Genomic DNA, 19531 nt, shown 5'->3' on the forward strand with positions numbered 1-19531 from the left:
ATATTCAATGGCGGGAAGAAAGGCGGGGAGATGCTGATTTGGTTAAGCGGGTGAAATGTTTTTTTAAATAAAGCCCGCTTGTTTGCTACCAAAATTTGAAATATTTTGAATTTGCTAGTAAAAGGCCCAGTAAAGCCCATTAGTTAGCGAGTCACCCTCTCAATGTAACCGAAGGTTATTGCCTTGCATTATAGCCACCACGTAGGGGTATAATTGGAAACTTAGGACGCTTCCAAAAAACTATTCAACTCTCCCACACACACGCTCTCTCTCCTCTTTCCTCCAAAACTCTGGCGATGGAATGAGACGTAGTTAGATACGATGGCAGCGAATTTGAAATCTGTAACGGCTTTATGCACCGTACTCGCCGTCGTTATCTTGCTTTTCCGTGGCGGTGCGGCGGCGGTGGAGGATGAGACCGAGTTTCACGGCGACTACTCGAAGCTATCTGGTATAATCATCCCGGGATTCGCGTCGACGCAGCTGAGAGCGTGGTCAATGCTCGACTGTCCGTACACTCCGTTGGACTTCAATCCTCTCGACCTCGTTTGGTTAGACACCACTAAGGTAACGTGATCTTCGTTTCAGCTCTTTGTTTCCCGATCGAGTTCCTTGTTGATGAATTCCATGCGAGTGATTGCAACGAAGCTAGTATCGTATCTCTTTGTTGACTGATCAGTTTTTCAACGTTGAGGCCTCTTGTTTCCTCGATTATCTTGTTGAAGAAATTTTGCTCACCGAATGTGTTCGACGAAAGTGATTATTTATTCATGTTTTCAAGGAGATGAGTGCTTACTGCTTAGTAGTTAGAAAATCTCTTGCGTATTCTTAAATTTATAACACATTATGTGTTATTGAAGTTAGCACTCGTGGAATCATCGAAATGTTTTTCCTATGCATTGTGATTTTGTTGGTTGTTCATCACTGATGGATTTGGTGAATGCTTTGTGCAGCTTCTCTCTGCTGTAAACTGCTGGTTTAAGTGTATGGTGCTAGATCCTTATAATCAAACGGATCATCCCGAGTGTAAGTCACGCCCTGACAGTGGTCTTTCTGCGATCACGGAATTGGATCCAGGTTACATAACAGGTAGATTCACATTTTTTTATCGTCCTTTGAAGTTTCTTAGAATTCAAACTCGTTTTATTGTGATAATATTGTTAAGTAAATTAGCCTTGGGTTGATCTTCAGGTCCTCTTTCTACTGTCTGGAAAGAGTGGCTTAAGTGGTGTGTTGAGTTTGGCATTGAGGCTAATGCAATTGTTGCTGTTCCCTACGATTGGAGATTGTCACCAACCAAATTGGAAGAGCGTGATCTTTACTTTCACAAGCTCAAGTTAGTCCTCACCATGCTTATGTGTTTTTTTCCTTCCTATTTATTTTTGTATTGTAAGATAAGCCTACAACTCTGTTCTTCTTTCTTTTTATTTTGCAGGTTGACCTTTGAAACTGCTTTAAAGCTCCGTGGCGGTCCTTCTATAGTTTTTGCACATTCTATGGGTAATAATGTCTTCAGATACTTTCTGGAATGGCTGAGGCTAGAAATTGCACCAAAACATTACTTGGAGTGGCTTGATCAGCATATCCATGCTTACTTCGCTGTTGGTACTGGCCAGTTATTGTTAAGCTACCATTTACTTTCTCTCTAAGCTGGAGAGTCTCAATAATTACCTAATATCTGCTTTATTTAGGAGCTCCTCTTCTTGGCTCAGTTGAGGCAATCAAATCTACTCTATCTGGTGTAACGTTTGGCCTTCCTATTTCTGAGGTTACCTCTGACTTCCTTTTAGTATCAAGGACTTAATATCTACCAGGTCTCATAATACACTTCCGAAGTGTTGCTTTTGCTGATAGAGCTACTGTATTCGATATGGTATATGTAGGTTTTGAATTGGCTAGTTATCAACCAACATATGTGGGTAATATGTTTATCCTAATTCAACCGAAGTGATGTACACAGATTTAATTTCCATATTACTATGGTAGATTCCTAATTGAGAAGAAGCATTACTGAGATCTCTAAACTATTCTGGGGTTTGTTTATATAAATTATGTGAGATATTGACATGGCCTCTCATGTATTTTGTTGGCAAGGCTTCAGGGAACTGCTCGATTGCTGTCCAATTCTTTCGCTTCTTCGTTGTGGCTTATGCCATTTTCAAAGAACTGCCAGGGTGATAACACGTTCTGGACGCATTTTTCTGGTGGTGCTGCAAAGAAAGACAAGCGTGTATACCACTGTACTGACGAGGAATATCAATCAAATTATTCTGGCTGGCCCACGAATATCATCAACATTGAAATTCCTTCCACTAACAGTAAGACTTCGTATATGCATTTTGTTCATTCTCATCTCTTGGTTAATTTATTCAACACAAATCATTTTTTTTTAGGCCGTGATGCGTATGCGTCAGTTACAGAAGCAGTTCAGGCCAACATGACCACCATGGAATGTGGTCTCCCCACTCTATTGTCTTTCACAGCCCGTGAATTGGCAGATGGGTCTCTTTTCAAAGCAATTAAAGACTATGACCCAGATAGCAAGAGGATGTTACACCAGTTGAAGAAGTAAGTACCTTTTTCTATGATGGCTAATATTTCTCATTTGTCATCACTTGTTGGCTCCTTGTACTTCAAGTTTTTTTAGATCTTTATATCAACTGTACATATGCTTTATGCTTCTTATTACAAGAGAAAACTGTGATCAGAAATCTTGGTTTTGAAATATCTGTGTTGCTTGTAGTTATGAATTAAAAATAATGTATTTCAGATTAATTTTCACATTGAACACGTATTATTTGTGTAGTTTATTTGGACTCGGCATGGACTAACATGCCAAATTTATTTGCATATGTTTGTCAATCTTCAAAAAAGAAAATATATAACATGCTAACTATATTTTATAGGTTGTATCATGATGACCCTGTTATGAATCCTCTGACTCCTTGGGAGAGACCACCTATCAAAAATGTGTTTTGCATATATGGTGCTCATTTAAAGACAGAGGTATGACTACGTTCTCCAAATGACATAGTGTGCCTGTTCTGTAATTATATTCCCTGCTTTGTTTTGCAATATTTTTTTGTTTGTGCTCTTATCTTCTCCTTTGCATCTTAAACGTTAAAGATACTAAACGTATGAAGATGTATTAGGTTGGTTATTACTTTGCCCCAAGTGGCAAACCTTACCCTGATAATTGGATCATTACGGATATCATTTACGAGACTGAAGGTTCCCTCGTATCAAGGTAAATCCTCGCAATGGCAGCAAGTAAAACAGGATGCAAGGCTTTCTGTATCAGTCTAGTGGCGTATTATTTCATTTGCATCAGAAAGTTGTTACATAACTAAAGTTTCAATAGTCTTAGTCATTTACACTTAGTCGATGATCAGTGGGTACGAGAGGGCAGAGGTGTGACATACTTGCATGAAAACTGGCAAAACAAAATTAACCCAGTTCTCAACTAGGAGTAGTCTTCCTTTTAATTATATATATATATATATTTTATTTTTTTTTGCTTTTAGGAACGGTAGACTAGCTCATATCTTCACTCTGAAATATCTGCAGGTCTGGAACTGTTGTTGATGGGAACGCTGGACCTATAACTGGGGATGAAACGGTAATCTCAGAAGATGTTTCGAATAACTTTGTTGGAAAGCTACTGAATACCAATATAATATTGCATCTGGATGACTGCATGTTATGTATTAAACTGCCGTCTCTATATATTCTTTTATAGGTACCTTATCATTCACTCTCTTGGTGCAAGAATTGGCTCGGACCTAAAGTCAACATAACAATGGCTCCCCAGGTACTCTTGTCTAGTTCCCCACCTCAAGGCTCATTGTGTCTTGTAAATTTTTCGATCTTCCACTAAAAGTTTCTATATCTCAAATACATTTTTATTCCATAGATAATCTATAAAATTCATTTGAGTCGGCAACAGTTTTTCCTTTCCACAAAAAGACATCTCTCTGTACGTATACATACATAGCTAAATAAATGTTCATTGAAAAACAACAGCCAGAACACGATGGAAGTGATGTACACGTGGAATTGAATGTTGAACACGAGCATGGGTCAGACATCATAGCGAACATGACGAAAGCACCAAGGGTTAAGTACATAACCTTCTATGAAGACTCTGAGAGCATTACAGGAAAGAGAACTGCAGTCTGGGAGCTTGATAAAAGTGAGTAACAAACATATCACTTTTGACTTATCAAAGCATCATGCATTGGTTTTTAACTTTTGACTAATCATTTGTGTGCAGCAAATCACAGGAACATTGTTAGATCCCCAGTTCTAATGCGGGAGTTATGGCTTCAGATGTGGCATGACATTCAGCCTGGTGCAAAGTCCAAATTTGTCACCAAAGGTATCAAAATTGTTATTGTCTGTTCTATCACTTTTCTATTGCTCTTGGGTTTCAATGTAGATACTGTGTGTCACAGCCAAGCGCGGGCCACTTAGAGATGCGGATTGCTACTGGGATTACGGGAAAGCATGTTGTGCTTGGCAAGAATACTGTGAATACAGGTTTCCACTCTCCTATTACATGCAAAGTTTGCTATCTATATTTCTGAAATCACTAACTTTACTGATTTGGTTTGTTGTAAACATCGTGAAACCTGATGCAGATACAGTTTTGGGGATGTTCACTTAGGACAAAGTTGTAGATTGAGGAACACATCTGCGAATATGCTGCTCCAGTACATATAGATTTTCCTCCTTCAGGTCACAATAATTTCCCTTTTTCTTACATTCCAAGTCTCTTATTTTCAACTGATTCTTTCTCTTAAATTTGTCACAGCAAAGGACCATTCCTTGCCCTCCATTTTTCAAAACATTCCATTCTTATTGCTCTCTATTTTGCTACGCATTTGCCTTCTCACGCAAAGGTATTCTTTTGTGATTTTATTTTCTCTCTTATGAGCGTATGCTAATTTGGTTACTGATAGAGGGAAGTACTACTCTGAAATTTACGGCTAAGTGAGTAAAATCCGTATTAAAAAGGTCTATTTGTTAACAACACCTGCTTTTCGTGTTTACAAAACCGTTTACGTTTCCGGTTGCGTTTGAATACTCAAGTGCTTGATTGTTTCAAAAACACGTTATTCTCTTATACAATTCTTACATATTTATGTGTGTTATATAACCAAAATTTATTTATATAAAAGTTTTAACTACAACAGGTTAAAGTAATTGTATATAAATCATAAAAAGAGGTGGGTGAAAATTTTACTAATTATGGGTTTTGCGTTTTTGATAAGAAATTAGGAATGGGAAAAAAGCGTAATTAGGTGGGGGAATTAAAGTTCTCAGTGGTTTGATGGTTTGGTTGAACATGAGTTTTGAACTTTTTATACGAGTCTATACTTTATATTGTTATATTTATTGTGATGTCAATTATAGAAAGTCTTGTTCACCAAGATTTACTTGTACTTGGTCTCCAAGCTAAACCCTCATATTGTATCACTATATAAAGAGTTCATTATTCATGGAATAAGACACACCAATTCCTCTCTTCTCTTGTCTTCTCTTTTTTTATTCAAAACACGTTATCAGCACGAAGCTCTAACGATCTTGAGCTAATAGGTATAGATTCTTATTATGTTATATTTTTAGTTTCTGTTCAATCCTCTTTCAAATCATGCTTATTATCAATTCATGGTTTGTAAAAATGGATTCATAGTTCATACTTGATTGATTGAGTTTATAAGTTTTTAGTCGACCATATTGATTCGACCTTGTTTTCAAGGAATGAAAATCATTGAATCTCGTTGAGATCGTATCAACGTTATGAACCGAATCACGAGTAACCATACGCTATTGCTTCTTTCCATTTTGACTTAATACTCTTTTATTGTTATTTTATATAACTGTCTATAGTCATATAGCTATCTTTAAATTGAATACGGCTCTAGATTCTTGGTTTGTTATTAAACACGTAAACTACCAATACCTTTAAATCATAGTAGTTAATCACATCGCTTGTACACATTGATTCTTATACATGCTAGCTATTTTCTTTCCTCACATGTTTTTATTTGATTAGACATATTAGATATAGCCCACATGTGTTAATTGATTTTTTTTTTTTAACAGCTGCATTGATCTTAGAAAATTACGGCTACATATAATTATTGATAGCATTCACAAATGAATATTTCATAGTTTTTGACTTTACGGCTGCATACCATATTTTATTAATATTGTTTTTATGGCTGCATCCCATAATATTGTTCTTTAACATATAGATATGCTTCGCTCGAATTGGTCAACATGACACAAGTTTATTTTAGCACATTAATACATGTAGATTGTTAACTCATTATTGTCTTGCCGTGTAGATTGATAGTTTGGTAACACGTTGAGTTTTGTGGAGTTATGATTATTAATTTATTTTCTTTTACTTGTGAGAAACGTTAATGCATTGATTATAAAATATTGATATTGCCTTATACATTTTGTACGCAAATATATGCATATATAGCTTATTTACTTTTTAATAAGGATGATTTCATTTTTACTTATTTTATTTATAAGAATTTAATTACTATTTTATTATTTCAGTGAGCTATGTCGAAAATTTCTAGTCTTGAATTTGAAGTTCTTGATATCACTGGAAACAACTATTTGGCTTGGGCATTAGATGCCGAGTTTTCCCTTAGTGCAAAGGGACTTGAAGGTACAATCCTAGAAGGAAATCAAGCGGGAAATCAAGATAAAGCAAAGGCTATGATATTCCTTCGTCATCACCTCCATGGAGATCTCAAAAATGAGTATTTGACGGTGAAAGATCCACAAGTCCTTTGGAGCGACTTAAAGGAAAGGTATGATCACCAGAAAACTGTGATTTTACCTAAAGCTCGTTATGAATGGGCACATCTGAGATTACAAGACTTTAAGTCTGTAAGTGATTACAACTCAGCCTTGTTCAAAATTACTTCCAAGTTGGAGTTATGTGGGGAGAAAATCACGGAAGCTGATAAGTTAGAGAAGACATTCTCTACTTTTCATGCAAATAATGTTGTCCTGCAGACACAATACCGTGAAAAGGGATTCCAGAAGTATTCCCAACTTATATCTTGTCTCCTTGTGGCTGAGCAAAACAATGAGCTTTTGATGAAAAATCATGGACTACGTCCAACTGGTTCTGCTCCATTCCCTGAAGCGAATGTGACTGAACAGAACAACACTGGCCGCGGAAATGGCTACACTCGTGGTCGCGGTCGTGGCCGTGGTCGTGGACATGGTCGTAGAGGTACACGTGGACGTGGATATGGTCAAATTCGAGTCCGGGGAGTTTCTTTTAAGAACTCTAACTCTCACCAGAAGTGGGAAAAGAAAGATGGTGACAAACAAGAAAATGAATGCTACCGATGTGGAAGTAAAGACCATTGGGCTCGTACGTGCCGTACACCAGCACATCTTGTTGCCTTGTATCAACAGTCAGTAAAACAAAAGGGAAAGAATGTGGAAACAAACATGGTGTACGAAGGTGGAGAGGATGATTTTGATTTTGGTGATGCCACTCACCTTGACCTTTCCGATTTTCTCGTTGATGAAGAGAAAAAGTGATTGAGCAATAACTATTTAAGAGATATTATGTTTTAGTTTATTTATTGGCTTTTAATTATTTGGCTTTTAGTCATTAGCTTTGGTTTTTATTTACTATGACGTTGTTTCTTTTGCATTAATGAATTTAATCTATTTTATTATTTTATATGAGATTATAATTTATTTTATTTATTTATTTGAAGAGAAATGGATGGTGGAGATTTATGCTTAGCAGACAGTGCAACTAGTCACACAATTCTGAAAAACAAGAAATATTTTTCTCATTTAATAAATAGAGAAGCAAGTGTGAGCACTATAACAGGTAGTGCAAAGATAATTGAAGGCTCTGGAAGAGCAAACATAATACTTCCTATGGGAGCACAACTTGAAATTGTTGATGCATTGTATTCCCCTAAGTCTCAAAGAAACTTACTAAGTTTTAAAGATATTCGCAGAAATGGATATCATATTGAGACTATGAATGAAGGAAATATTGAATTTCTTCACATTACAAGTATTATTCATGGCTCTAAGAAAGTAGTAGAAAGACTACCAACATTCTCCACTGGATTATATTACACTAAGATTAGTGCAATTGAGGCAAATGCCATAGTAAACCAGAAGTTTACTGAAAATATTACTGTTTGGCATGACCGGTTAGGTCATCCCGGTTCAACAATGATGCGAAAGATAATCACAAATTCATGTGGGCATCCAATGAAGAACCAGAAGATTCTTCCTAATGATTATTCATGTGCTGCTTGTTCGCAAGGAAAATTGATTTTAAGGCCTTCACCAGCCAAGATAACTCATGAATCAATAAACTTTCTGGAACGTATTCAAGGAGACATTTGTGGGCCGATTCACCCACCATGTGGAACCTTTAGATATTTTATGGTTCTAATTGACGCATCAACAAGATGGTCACATGTTTCTTTGTTATCAACTCGCAACCTGGCGTTTGCAAGACTGCTTGCTCAATTGATCAAATTACGAGCACATTTTCCAGATTTTTCCCTTAAGGCAATTCGCCTAGACAATGCTGGTGAATTCATGTCTCAGGCTTTTAATGATTATTGCATGTCTATTGGGATAAGTGTTGAACATCCTGTAGCACATGTTCACACACAAAATGGTTTAGCTGAATCGTTAATTAAACGTCTTCAGTTGATTGCTAGACCATTGCTTATGAAATCAAAACTCCCAGTCTCTGCATGGGGACATGCTATATTACATGCAGCAGCGTTGATTCGCATAAGGCCAACGAGTAATCATCAATTCTCCCCATCACAATTGATTATGGGTCATGAGCCTAATATTTCCCATCTTAAGATATTTGGATGTGCAGTATATGTTCCGATTGCTCCACCACAGCGATCTAAAATGGGACCTCAAAGAAGGTTAGGAATATATGTTGGATATGATTCTCCATCAATAATTAAATACTTAGAGCCATCCACAGGGGATTTATTTAAGGCCCGATTCGCAGACTGTCATTTTAATGAGTCTGTTTTTCCAACATTAGGGGAAGAGAAGAAACAGTTGGGAAAGGATATTAATTGGAATGAATTATCATTATCTTATCTTGATCCTCGAACTAAAGAATGTGACCTAGAAGTCCAAAAGATAATTCATTTACAAAGCTTAGCAAACCAGTTGCCAGATGCATTTACTGACCCAAAAAGAGTGACTGTGTCACATATCCCAGCTGTAAATGCTCCAGTTAGAATGAATGTCCAAGAAGGACAAAATCAACCTGCTAATGAGTCCAAAACACGCCTGAAGCGTGGTAGACCTATCGGTTCTAAAGATAAAAACCCTCGAAAAAGAAAAGGAGCAGAAATTGGCAATAATGAAACCGAGGTAATTACTACAAGTGAAAAATCTCCAGAAGAGAACATGACACAAAAAGAAATTCAGGTACCTGATAATGAAGAGATCTCAACTAACTATGTCATGTCTGGAATGAAATGGAACCGAAAGCAAATCGACGTCGATGATATTTTTGCATACAATGTAGCAGTTGATCTTATGGATGAGGATCATGAACCAAAATCTATTGAAGAGTGTACACGAAGAAGTGATTGGCCAAAATGGAAAGAAGCAATAGATGCTGAATTAAAATCTCTTGCAAAGAGAGCAGTGTTTGGACCTGTAGTCCGTACACCTAAAGGTGTAAAACCAGTGGGATATAAATGGGTTTTTGTGCGAAAAAGAAATGAAAATGGTGAGATTGTGAGATACAAAGCACGTTTAGTTGCTCAAGGATTTTCACAAATACCAGGAATTGATTATGAAGAGACATACTCTCCTGTGGTGGATGCTACTACATTCAGGTTCCTTATCAGTCTGGCGATAAAGGAAGGACTTGATTTACGCTTAATGGATGTAGTCACAGCTTACTTATATGGCCCACTAGATACTGACATTTACATGAAAGTCCCTGAAGGATTTAAACTGCCAGAAGCAGCAAATTCTAATTCTCGAGAAAGTTATAGCATAAAGTTAAACCGATCTCTTTATGGACTGAAACAATCAGGACGTATGTGGTATAATCGCCTAAGTGAGTACTTGTTGAAAGAAGGCTATAAAAACGATCCTATCAGTCCATGTATCTTTATAAAAAGATTTGAGAAAGGATATGTTATAATTGCAGTGTATGTTGATGATTTAAACATTATTGGAACTCCTGAAGAGATTTCAATTACAATGGATTACTTGAAGAAAGAATTTGAGATGAAAGATCTTGGAAAAACAAGATTTTGTTTGGGACTACAAATTGAGCACCTTAAGAATGGAATCTTATTGCATCAACAAACTTACACAGAAAAGGTTGCTAAACGATTTTCTATGGATCAAGCACATCCTTTGAGTAGTCCAATGGTGGTAAGATCACTCGATGTGAATAAAGATCCCTTCCGCCCTAGAGAGAAGAATGAAGAAGTTCTTGGTCCTGAAGTACCATACTTAAGTGCTATAGGGGCATTAATGTATCTTGCCAGTCATACAAGACCTGATATATCATTTGCAGTGAATCTACTGGCAAGGTTTAGTTCATGCCCAACTCATAGGCATTGGAATGGGATAAAACATATACTCCGATACCTCCAAGGTACGAAAGACATGGGAATATTCTTTCCTAACCCATCCGCAGAAGATTTGATTGGTTTTGCAGATGCTGGATACATGTCTGATCCCCACAATGCTAGATCACAAACAGGATATGTGTTTACTTGTGGTGGAACTGCTATATCTTGGCGTTCGATGAAGCAAACAATTGCAGCTACTTCTTCCAACCATGCAGAGATTTTAGCCATTCATGAAGCTAGTCGCGAGTGTGTATGGTTAAGATCCGTCATTCAACATATACGAGAAGATTGTGGTCTATCTACAGGAAAAGAATCCCCAACAGTCATGTATGAGGATAATGCTGCATGTATCGCTCAACTCAAAGATGGTTACATCAAAGGAGACAGGACAAAGCACATTCTACCGAAATTCTTTTTCACCCATGATCTACAGAAGAATGGCGATGTTCGTGTCGTTCAAGTTCGTTCAAGTGACAACTTAGCTGACTTATTCACCAAGGCGCTACCCACTTCTACTTTCAAGAAGTTGGTTCATCTTATTGGATTACGTCGTCTCAAGGATCTTGACGTTAGTATACATGAGGGGAAGTAATTGCGTGCTGCACTCTTTTTCCCTTAACCATGGTTTTTCCCACTGGGTTTTCCTGGTAAGGTTTTTAACGAGGCAGCATCATACGCGCATAATAGACATCAAGGGGAAGTGTTATATTTATTGTGATGTCAATTATAGAAAGTCTTGTTCACCAAGATTTACTTGTACTTGGTCTCCAAGCTAAACCCTCATATTGTATCACTATATAAAGAGTTCATTATTCATGGAATAAGACACACCAATTCCTCTCTTCTCTTGTCTTCTCTTTTTTTATTCAAAACATATATATCGAAATTAAATGTTTTAGTCAATTTTATGGTCCCTCTCAAACTGGGGTCCTTTATCTATTTTTGTTTTATTTTACCCCCAAATTTGCCACCCTTATTAAATTATAGACATGCATTATTTTCTTGTTATTAATACCTTTTTCAATTTTGTTATGGCATTCTTCTTCCACTTAGATGGATGAAAGGTGGCAAACTTAATGCCAAACTATCCAACACCTAACAAAATGCATAACCTTTACCAAAATAATCTCTCTTACAGTTCTTTTTTGTTATTTAATCGCTCTTTGTTTGGTGACAGTTGTATGAGAACTGAGCGACTTGTAAATCTCCATGCCATTTTTTAGGTTTTCATCATTATGCATACAGTTAAATATAATTATTTTCTTCATAAAGATCTAAATTAAAAAATTAGAAATTTTCCTGTGTGATTACATTTGTAATTAGTTAATTTTATATATATCTGCATTAATAGTAACTATGTTATATGTATGATTACTACATCCTACTTGTCAATTGATTGAGGTTGTGCCTTACAGTTATTGTTGTCTAAGGTATTGTGTTTTATTATTGTCAATAATAGTAAGTGATTTTTCATATAATAGGACAATTATATTTAAAAGGACAAATTAATTAGTTAGAAAATATATATAATGAATTCAAAATCTAGTCATTAAAGTATGAAACCCATAAAAAGGTTTATCAGAATAGTAAAGTTTTTAAACTAATTTGTTCATTCTTGAATTCGTTTCTCTCCATCGTTGAAAAATTATAAAGTTTAGGTGCTGATAAAAAAATGAAAAGTAAACGAGGAAAAAGTCTTTTAACATAAAACAATTTTCTCTATCCCTTCTATTTAGCGTGTTTGCGCGTCTCTTCATTTGCATATAGCCACAAATAGAAAGAGAGAATTTCGATTTTGTGTTACAAAGGTTGCAAGGGTTGATGAATAAAATTTGATAGCAGGTAGTATATAAGTGTGGTCTGATCAAAATATATATTTTATGAACTGAGTTCGTGCTTCGATGGAGCCACATTACCCAGTAACAAAATGATTAGGGAAATAACTTCTTTCTTAAAAGGAATATGATCATTTTGAATATTATTGGTATTTAAAACTAATTTTCTTCATGTATGATTTTACAAATTAGATTCTAATATTCCTGTAGTTTCAATATTTTATCCCTCGTTCTTATAAACTTTAATATTTATGCCAAAGAAGCCAGATTTCAGTTATTATATTCCTTGTAATCCTATAGAATGAGACTATGAGACTAACAAAAAGGACTATTCAGTCAATTTTTTTTTATTTTGGATGATGACCCAAAATTGAAGAAACGTTAAAGCAAAATAAAGGGTAATATAGTCAATTCAAATTGAGTGGCCTTTTGGTAATTTTGCAGAACGTCAAGGGGAATCCAAGCCTCCCAGCCTCTATAAATTGTCACAACATACCCATTCCCGTGAACCTTCTTTTATCCCTACTCGTCCTCTCTCTCTCTCTTCCCCTCCCTATCTCTCTCTAGACGCTACCATTATATTCTCTCCCCAATAATAAATAAATTATCTTTCATTTTTTCACCCCCCTCTCCAAGATTTTGATTTTACTATTTTACGGCAGTTAATATTTATTTAATTGCGTTGGCTGACGTGGCATGCAACCAATAAAAAAGCACCATGAACACCAAAACTATGCGTCTTCCGCCACGTCGCGTTCAAACGCCAGACAAACGCAAAGAAAGAGACGGCGTTATATCCTCCGTCGTCCAAAAACCGCCGGAAACCTCCGTGAAGAAGCTTCCTCCGCCGCATGTTGTTAACCGTCCGCCGGTTAATTCCAATACTAATAAATCACTAATCGCAGCCGAGCCGGTCGGCTCGAACCAGCTAATTTTAGCGGGTTACTTGAGTCACGAGTTTCTCACCAACGGCACACTCTTCGGTGAGCAATGGGATCCGGCTCGAGCACAAGCCGGTACGACCGAGTCGATGAAGTTAAAGCGGAGCCATATTAGTGAGCCGGCTGAGGAAAGTGAGCCGAAAAGGAAGAGGTATGTGGAGGTTGCTAATCTTCTACGGTCTGACGGGGCCCACCTGCCCGGCATCGTCAATCCTGCCCAGCTTGCCCGTTTTCTCAAACTGTGATCGCGTGTACACGTGTAGACAGATCATTGGTCTGTCGTTTGGGAAGCAAAACAGCTCTAAAACGGGAACCTCCTCCCTCCTCTCCATCTCTATCCATTTTTTTTTTCTCTCAAATGTTTTTAAATCATCTCTGTGTAAAGCTGAATCTCGCTCTCTCTTGATCGTCTTCCTCGAGATTGATCGAGAAAGGTTAGGGTTTGTTGTGAGGTAGATGTTCGTGTCTTTGTACATCAGACGTATCAACTAGCCAATCGATTAATATTCTCAAGTTTTAATTTAAGTTTTTAGAATTTTTGATGGTATGATGGTGAATTGTGTGAATCCGATCCATACATGACGCAAAATTATGATATATATTATGTTGATTATTTAATCCGGTCGATGATGATGATAATTGTGATCATAAACAGATGATTGTCTATGTCGTTGAGCTTCTTAGTTGGATTCGATTTGATCTTCACTAGTGTCGGGCTTGTGTTTGAAGCCTATAGTTTGTTCTTGCTTTCTTAAAGGACATGGATCGTTTATGGATTAAATAAAATAAAAAAGAGCATAACTTGAAACTTATTCTGAGTCTTTGGATCCTCAGTACTTGCTTAGGCCCAATTGTCAGATTATCTTTGTCCGCTTTGGTTTATTTGTATTTGACAATGCCTCCCCTTCACATCTCCAGCACTTTCGTCTCTATGAGATGTTCTTGCGTATTTTGGCCAGTATCTTTGATCATCTCCAGCGTGATGTTAGGTGTTTGTTGTGGATTTCATTTCAACACACATAATGTAATGAAGTCATGATCTCTCCCTCATTGCTTACGATATATGTACAGTGTTCTTTAAATATGGCATAACATAACCAATATATGTACCTCTAAACAGAATAATCTATATATGAAGCTATTGTTTTTTTAATTTTTATCAGTTAGTGGCCAATAATTGTTCTGTTTTTACTAACAACTGCTGATTTCCATTCAGTTTTACCAAATTAAGATTACAATACATAACAAATATATATATTATAATTAGTTTTAATCCACTTTCAACTTGATTTCGTTCACTTAGTTAATAACTGAGTCGTAATTTCATTGATCCTTTATATTTCAGAAGACAAAAGACAAACACGTACAGAATAGCTTCTTCTTCCTCCTTTTTTTTTCTTAGTTACTATTTTGATTTGGTTTAGCAATTACATTATGTCCAACTACAGAATGAAAAGTCTCTTGAAGGGTCTTAGGTACATTTCTCATATATTTGGTGAGTAATTTTACATTTGTGAATATAACTTTATATGAATTACTACTTTTAAATCACCAAAACTAATAGTATAAATCTTGTGAAATTGCAAAAAATGAAGAAAACGAGAAAGAGCCAGAGATGCAAATTGGAACTCCAACAGATGTAAAGCATGTTGCACACATTGGTTGGTATGGAGGATCTGTCAATCAAAACTCACCTAGCTGGGTATATACATGTTTTCTCTATATTTTCAATATATTTTTGTGTAACGATATAGCATCATTAATTATAATAAACTAACAATAGGTTTCATGTAGATGAATGATTTTAAAGCATCGGGTGGTGGATATGCATCTACGCCTCTAGGAAATTATATCGTAGAGGATGCCTCGGAAGGTAGCTCTAATCATATTTAGCTAGCTGTAGCTTAGTTTAACATAAAATATACATTTCTTACAACGCAGTATATATAACGTAGAGATGCTTACGTACATGCAGATTCAACTCGATCACGTGACATACCAAGACATCCAAGATCGTCGAGAGACCGTTCGAACAATGTGGATTCACCAATAAAAGGACGATCACGACGTGGAACCTTAAACTCTAGTGGGAATCCAAAAACTTCACGGAGATCAAAAGAAACTTGTGATAATCCTCAAGACGGTTCTAGAAAATCTCGTAGAAGAAAAACTAGAGATTGTGCGAATGATGGATCGTCACGATCGTCGCGTAGAACATGCGGATCACAGACAGAATCTATACTGTATGTTACAGAATCAATCTAAGTGTGGTCTTATAAAACTATCATGTATCTTCTTCTTTTTTGATCAAACTTCATGTAGCTTTTAAGCTTTGGTTGGTTTATAAGAAAATTCAATCTTGATGTGTATTTCTGTTGATGGTTTTGTCTTTCATCTAACCGGTTGAGTTATTATGATCACAGCTCATTTCACAAGATACAATTAGTTATTAGATTACAATCATGTTTTAGAGAAAACAATTACGGTGTAATTAAGAAGTTTACGTGCAGTCATGTTATTTGGTTAGCATCTTAAAACAAAAAGAGAATAAATTATCATCCCTCGTTTTAATGTTTGTTGTTTATATTTAATTTTTAAAATAGTTAGAACCTGCTTTCATGGTTAATGATGCATGTGTACACGATCATCCAGTTGCATTAAGAAAAAATAAGTCTTTCTATAGCAACACTTGTGTATAGTTTAGGATTTAGCCATCTGTCTTGGTCAAGGTCAACAATTTTAAAACCAGAAATATTATCAAAACCGAACCGGACCGGATGATATTAGCGGTTTATACACATTATGAGTCTTCTCCACGGAGAGAAGACAAAAGAGAATCCGGATTTGAATTCAATAAGACTTCTCTGCCAATGCGACTCTCTTAGAAAAACGTACATACGGAAACCACTTACGTTAAACCACTGAGAGAGCTCTTCTACTTTGCTCTTCGGTTCGAAAACCTCTCGTGGTGATAATGTCTACGGCGAGTTTGTATCGGAGGTTCCTTCCCTCTCCTCCGGCGATAGATTTCGCTTCCGTTGAAGGAAAGGTGCGATACTACTGTCATGGTTTTTCCAAATTGAAACAGGGTTTTTGGGGTTTTAGTGTTGTCTGCTGTCTACTGCTCGTGGTTAGAGACGATCATTGATGTTTGTTGATTTGTCTTAGAGATTAGAACTGAGTATGTGAATTAGTAAACTTCAAAGATTCTTTTTACAGAAAAAAATAAATAAAAGATTTGTTTTTGATATTAGGGTTGTAGCTTCATCTGCTCTCTACTGCTTATGTGTAGAGAGATCTGAGTATGTGACTAGCAAACATCAATTTCTTTTTTTTTTTTTTTTTTTTGAAAATTTTCAAGATAGTTGATTGTTTTGACAATTACCAGTCACCATGAGGAGTAAACTCAAAACAAGCGTCTCTCTATCTTATATGTTTTTGTTTGTTTGTTTACCTCACTGGAGAGTTTGAAATATTCACCGTTGATGCAGAAAATCTTCAATGAAGCGCTTCAGAAAGGAACCATGGAAGGGTTCTTCAGGCTGATTTCTTATTTCCAGACGCAGTCCGAGCCTGCTTACTGTGGATTAGCTAGCCTTTCCATGGTTTTGAACTCTCTCTCTATTGACCCCGGGAGAAAATGGAAAGGTATATATACTTCAAATTCCTGACTTTACAACACCACATTTGGTTGTGGGGTTTCTTGATTTTTTGTTTCTTTCTCTAATAGGGCCTTGGAGGTGGTTTGATGAGTCAATGCTGGAATGTTGCGAGCCGCTTGAGATAGTGAAGGATAAGGGCATTACGTTTGGGAAAGTTGTCTGTTTGGCTCATAGCTCTGGTGCTAAAGTCCAAGCTTTCCGCACTACTCAGAGCACTATTCATGATTTCCGCAAATACGTGTTCAAATGTTCCACTTCTGATAATTGTCATATGATCTCAACGTATCATAGAGGAGTTTTCAAGCAGGTACAGCTTTTTTGGCTGTGTACAAATTATGAAGTTTGAGATTGCTGAAATTCTTTAGTTTCTGGTTGCAGACTGGAACAGGCCATTTTTCGCCTATTGGTGGTTATAATGCTGAAAGAGATATGGCTTTGATTCTTGATGTCGCTCGTTTCAAGTATCCTCCTCATTGGGTTCCTCTTAAGCTTCTTTGGGATGCCATGAACAGTATTGATCAGTCAACAGGGAGACATAGAGGGTACATTATCTTTCTTTCGTTTTTTCTTAGGCTTTTTATTGTATGACTAAAGAATGTAATCCTCGTTTTCCTTGGCTTTTCTGATGTTCTCCTTTACTTCCAGGTTCATGCTTATATCTAGACCCCACAGAGAACCAGGATTACTCTATACTCTGGTAAGTCCAGAGTCATGATGCTATTCATATAGTTACTGCTAGTTTGTCTTCAATCCTTCACACTGTAGCTGTTACGAGTATTCTTATCCTAAAACGATTTCACATTGATGTGAGTGAACTTTTAAGAGAACATTTTGTTTCAAAGTTTGAATGAGTGATGATTCCTGATTATATATTTCAGAGTTGTAAAGATGAGAGCTGGACCAGCATAGCAAAGTATTTGAAGGAAGATGTTCCTCTTCTTGTAAGCTCGCAGCATGTTGATACTATCGAAAGAATCTTGGATGTTGTATTCAAGTCACTTCCGTCAAACTTCAACCAATTCATCAGATGGATGGCTGAGATAAGAAGAACAGAGGATATAAACCAAAATCTCAGCTCAGAAGAGGAATCAAGGCTCGACCTAAAGGTATTATTCCCTTGTTGATTTTCTCCTCAACTCGGTTTTCCAATTTATTCATCACTGTTTTATGGTTTGTTTTACTGCAGCAAGAGCTGCTGAAACAAGTGCAGGAGACTGAACTGTTCAAGCATGTCGAAAAGTTTCTATTCTCTGTGGGCTACGAAGACAATAAGGCATATGTTCTTGCCAAGGCTGGTTCTCAAGGATCTGAAATCTTATCGGAAACGGAATCGGATGAGTCTTGTTGTCCGGAAACTTGTGTGAAATGCATCAAAGGTATGTTTGTTCTTGAGCTTGTGATTTATACAAACCTGATAAAATCCCTTTCATTTTCAAGGTAGTGGCTTGTACACAGTTCTTAATTGTTGTGCTTTGTTTTATTGTTTTCCATCAAAGGTGTTGGTGAGGATAAAGTGAAGACTTACCCATCAGGGAACGATGTGTTCACTGCTCTTCTGTTGGCTTTACCTCCACAGACATGGTCAGGTATCAAAGACCAATCACTTTTGCAAGAGATGAAACAGCTCATTTCCATGGTTAGCTTCCCAACTCTGCTTCAACAGGAGGTAAATAATCAAACCAACTTTAAATTCCTTGTGTTTATGCAGTTAAAAGGCTTTTAAGATCTTTTTCCTTCTGAGGATTGCCTGCCTCATGAGGCTTTTGGTTTTGTATGGTATTGGCTAACAGGTGTTGCATCTACGACGACAACTTCAGCTGCTAAAAAGATGTCAGGAGAATAAAGAAGACGAAGACCTCTCTGCTCCTGCCTAAATATTATTACACTAATCACTCTCATTTTTTTCTCAACAACCAACATAAACCTTAAGCAACCATTGAATGTCTAATTTATCTCTTATGGGTCCGCACAACATATCCTTATTAAGGTCTCTTGTGAGATCTATTTGATTCAAGTAAAAGCAATGGACTAACATATATCACCATCACATTGCTATATATATATATCATTGCTACGGTCTCATTGTTTGACTACTACAATTTGAACTTACCAAAGACTCAACTAACTGTACTTTTACCACTAGTGGCTTCTGCTTAGACACCGCTACAATGATTGCTGCTGTCGTTTCGCATTTTTGCTGAAATTTAAGTATAACCTTATGATCAATGATTCTTTACGATCGTTGCAAACTACTTAGCAACAAAGTCGTTGTAGTATAGTGGTAAGTATTCCCGCCTGTCACGCGGGTGACCCGGGTTCGATCCCCGGCAACGGCGTTTGACTTTTTTTTTCGTGACAAAATATAATTGGGCTTGCTCTTGGAACCCAAAATCTATCCGGCCTAGAAAAGCCCAGCACCTCAGAGTTCGTCTTGTTATCCT

At 36.7% G+C, this 19531-nt stretch overlaps 5 protein-coding genes and 1 non-coding gene across 7 annotated transcripts; all 6 read left to right on the top strand.

The window, feature by feature from the left end:
• Positions 1 to 234: 234 nt before the first annotated feature.
• Positions 235 to 5083, top strand: LOC106369259 (phospholipid--sterol O-acyltransferase). Of its 2 annotated transcripts, XM_013809385.3 has the most exons (17): positions 235 to 567; positions 954 to 1089; positions 1192 to 1336; positions 1436 to 1605; positions 1692 to 1768; positions 1884 to 1919; positions 2102 to 2318; positions 2394 to 2568; positions 2907 to 3006; positions 3153 to 3247; positions 3568 to 3619; positions 3740 to 3811; positions 4024 to 4192; positions 4274 to 4378; positions 4455 to 4539; positions 4641 to 4737; positions 4814 to 5083. In XM_013809385.3, exons 1-16 carry the CDS (start codon positions 322 to 324, stop codon positions 4720 to 4722), a joined length of 1962 nt encoding a protein of 653 aa, XP_013664839.2. In that variant the 5' UTR covers positions 235 to 321; the 3' UTR covers positions 4723 to 4737; positions 4814 to 5083. The 2 variants fall into 2 exon arrangements, with proteins under 2 accessions (XP_013664839.2, XP_013664840.2); XM_013809386.3 differs by lacking the exon at positions 1884 to 1919 and having other exon boundaries at positions 236 to 567.
• Positions 5084 to 6582: 1499 nt separating this feature from the next.
• Positions 6583 to 7584, top strand: LOC106356014. The gene has a single exon (XM_048740602.1). It carries the CDS (start codon positions 6583 to 6585, stop codon positions 7582 to 7584), a length of 1002 nt encoding a protein of 333 aa, XP_048596559.1.
• Positions 7585 to 12997: 5413 nt separating this feature from the next.
• BNAA09G50740D lies at positions 12998 to 13953 on the top strand. The gene has a single exon (XM_013809387.3). The coding sequence runs from the start codon at positions 13206 to 13208 to the stop codon at positions 13671 to 13673; it is 468 nt and encodes a 155-aa protein (XP_013664841.2). The 5' UTR covers positions 12998 to 13205; the 3' UTR covers positions 13674 to 13953.
• A 278-nt stretch (positions 13954 to 14231) lies between these two features.
• LOC106403907 (CRIB domain-containing protein RIC8-like) lies at positions 14232 to 15799 on the top strand. The gene is made up of 4 exons (XM_048741978.1): positions 14232 to 14923; positions 15024 to 15130; positions 15223 to 15301; positions 15404 to 15799. Exons 1-4 carry the CDS (start codon positions 14863 to 14865, stop codon positions 15691 to 15693), a joined length of 537 nt encoding a protein of 178 aa, XP_048597935.1. The 5' UTR covers positions 14232 to 14862; the 3' UTR covers positions 15694 to 15799.
• A 451-nt stretch (positions 15800 to 16250) lies between these two features.
• On the top strand, positions 16251 to 19057 carry LOC106365411 (glutathione gamma-glutamylcysteinyltransferase 2). Its single transcript, XM_013804844.3, has 9 exons — positions 16251 to 16477; positions 16920 to 17076; positions 17159 to 17397; positions 17469 to 17632; positions 17736 to 17787; positions 17969 to 18196; positions 18277 to 18466; positions 18587 to 18756; positions 18881 to 19057. Exons 1-9 carry the CDS (start codon positions 16403 to 16405, stop codon positions 18962 to 18964), a joined length of 1359 nt encoding a protein of 452 aa, XP_013660298.2. The 5' UTR covers positions 16251 to 16402; the 3' UTR covers positions 18965 to 19057.
• A 297-nt stretch (positions 19058 to 19354) lies between these two features.
• On the top strand, positions 19355 to 19426 carry TRNAD-GUC. Its single transcript has one exon. It is a non-coding gene; the product is annotated as a tRNA-Asp (tRNA).
• Positions 19427 to 19531: the final 105 nt, after the last annotated feature.

Source organism: Brassica napus, chromosome A9 (assembly GCF_020379485.1).
Source record: "Brassica napus cultivar Da-Ae chromosome A9, Da-Ae, whole genome shotgun sequence".
NCBI classification, from domain to species: Eukaryota; Viridiplantae; Streptophyta; class Magnoliopsida; order Brassicales; family Brassicaceae; genus Brassica; species Brassica napus.

Bases quoted from the DNA above. Each gene is read 5' to 3' on its own strand.
- LOC106403907 (XM_048741978.1), top strand. From the start codon at position 14,863: ATGTCCAACTACAGAATGAAAAGTCTCTTGAAGGGTCTTAGGTACATT. The intron at 15,131-15,222 runs GTATATACATGT...GGTTTCATGTAG, and splicing joins ATCAAAACTCACCTAGCTGG to ATGAATGATTTTAAAGCATC. The intron at 15,302-15,403 runs GTAGCTCTAATC...ACGTACATGCAG, and splicing joins CGTAGAGGATGCCTCGGAAG to ATTCAACTCGATCACGTGAC.
- LOC106369259 (XM_013809385.3), top strand. From the start codon at position 322: ATGGCAGCGAATTTGAAATCTGTAACGGCTTTATGCACCGTACTCGCC. The intron at 2,569-2,906 runs GTAAGTACCTTT...TATATTTTATAG, and splicing joins ATGTTACACCAGTTGAAGAA to GTTGTATCATGATGACCCTG. The intron at 3,007-3,152 runs GTATGACTACGT...AAGATGTATTAG, and splicing joins GTGCTCATTTAAAGACAGAG to GTTGGTTATTACTTTGCCCC.
- BNAA09G50740D (XM_013809387.3), top strand. From the start codon at position 13,206: ATGAACACCAAAACTATGCGTCTTCCGCCACGTCGCGTTCAAACGCCA.
- LOC106365411 (XM_013804844.3), top strand. From the start codon at position 16,403: ATGTCTACGGCGAGTTTGTATCGGAGGTTCCTTCCCTCTCCTCCGGCG. The intron at 16,478-16,919 runs GTGCGATACTAC...CCGTTGATGCAG, and splicing joins TCGCTTCCGTTGAAGGAAAG to AAAATCTTCAATGAAGCGCT. The intron at 17,398-17,468 runs GTACAGCTTTTT...TTCTGGTTGCAG, and splicing joins ATAGAGGAGTTTTCAAGCAG to ACTGGAACAGGCCATTTTTC.
- LOC106356014 (XM_048740602.1), top strand. From the start codon at position 6,583: ATGTCGAAAATTTCTAGTCTTGAATTTGAAGTTCTTGATATCACTGGA.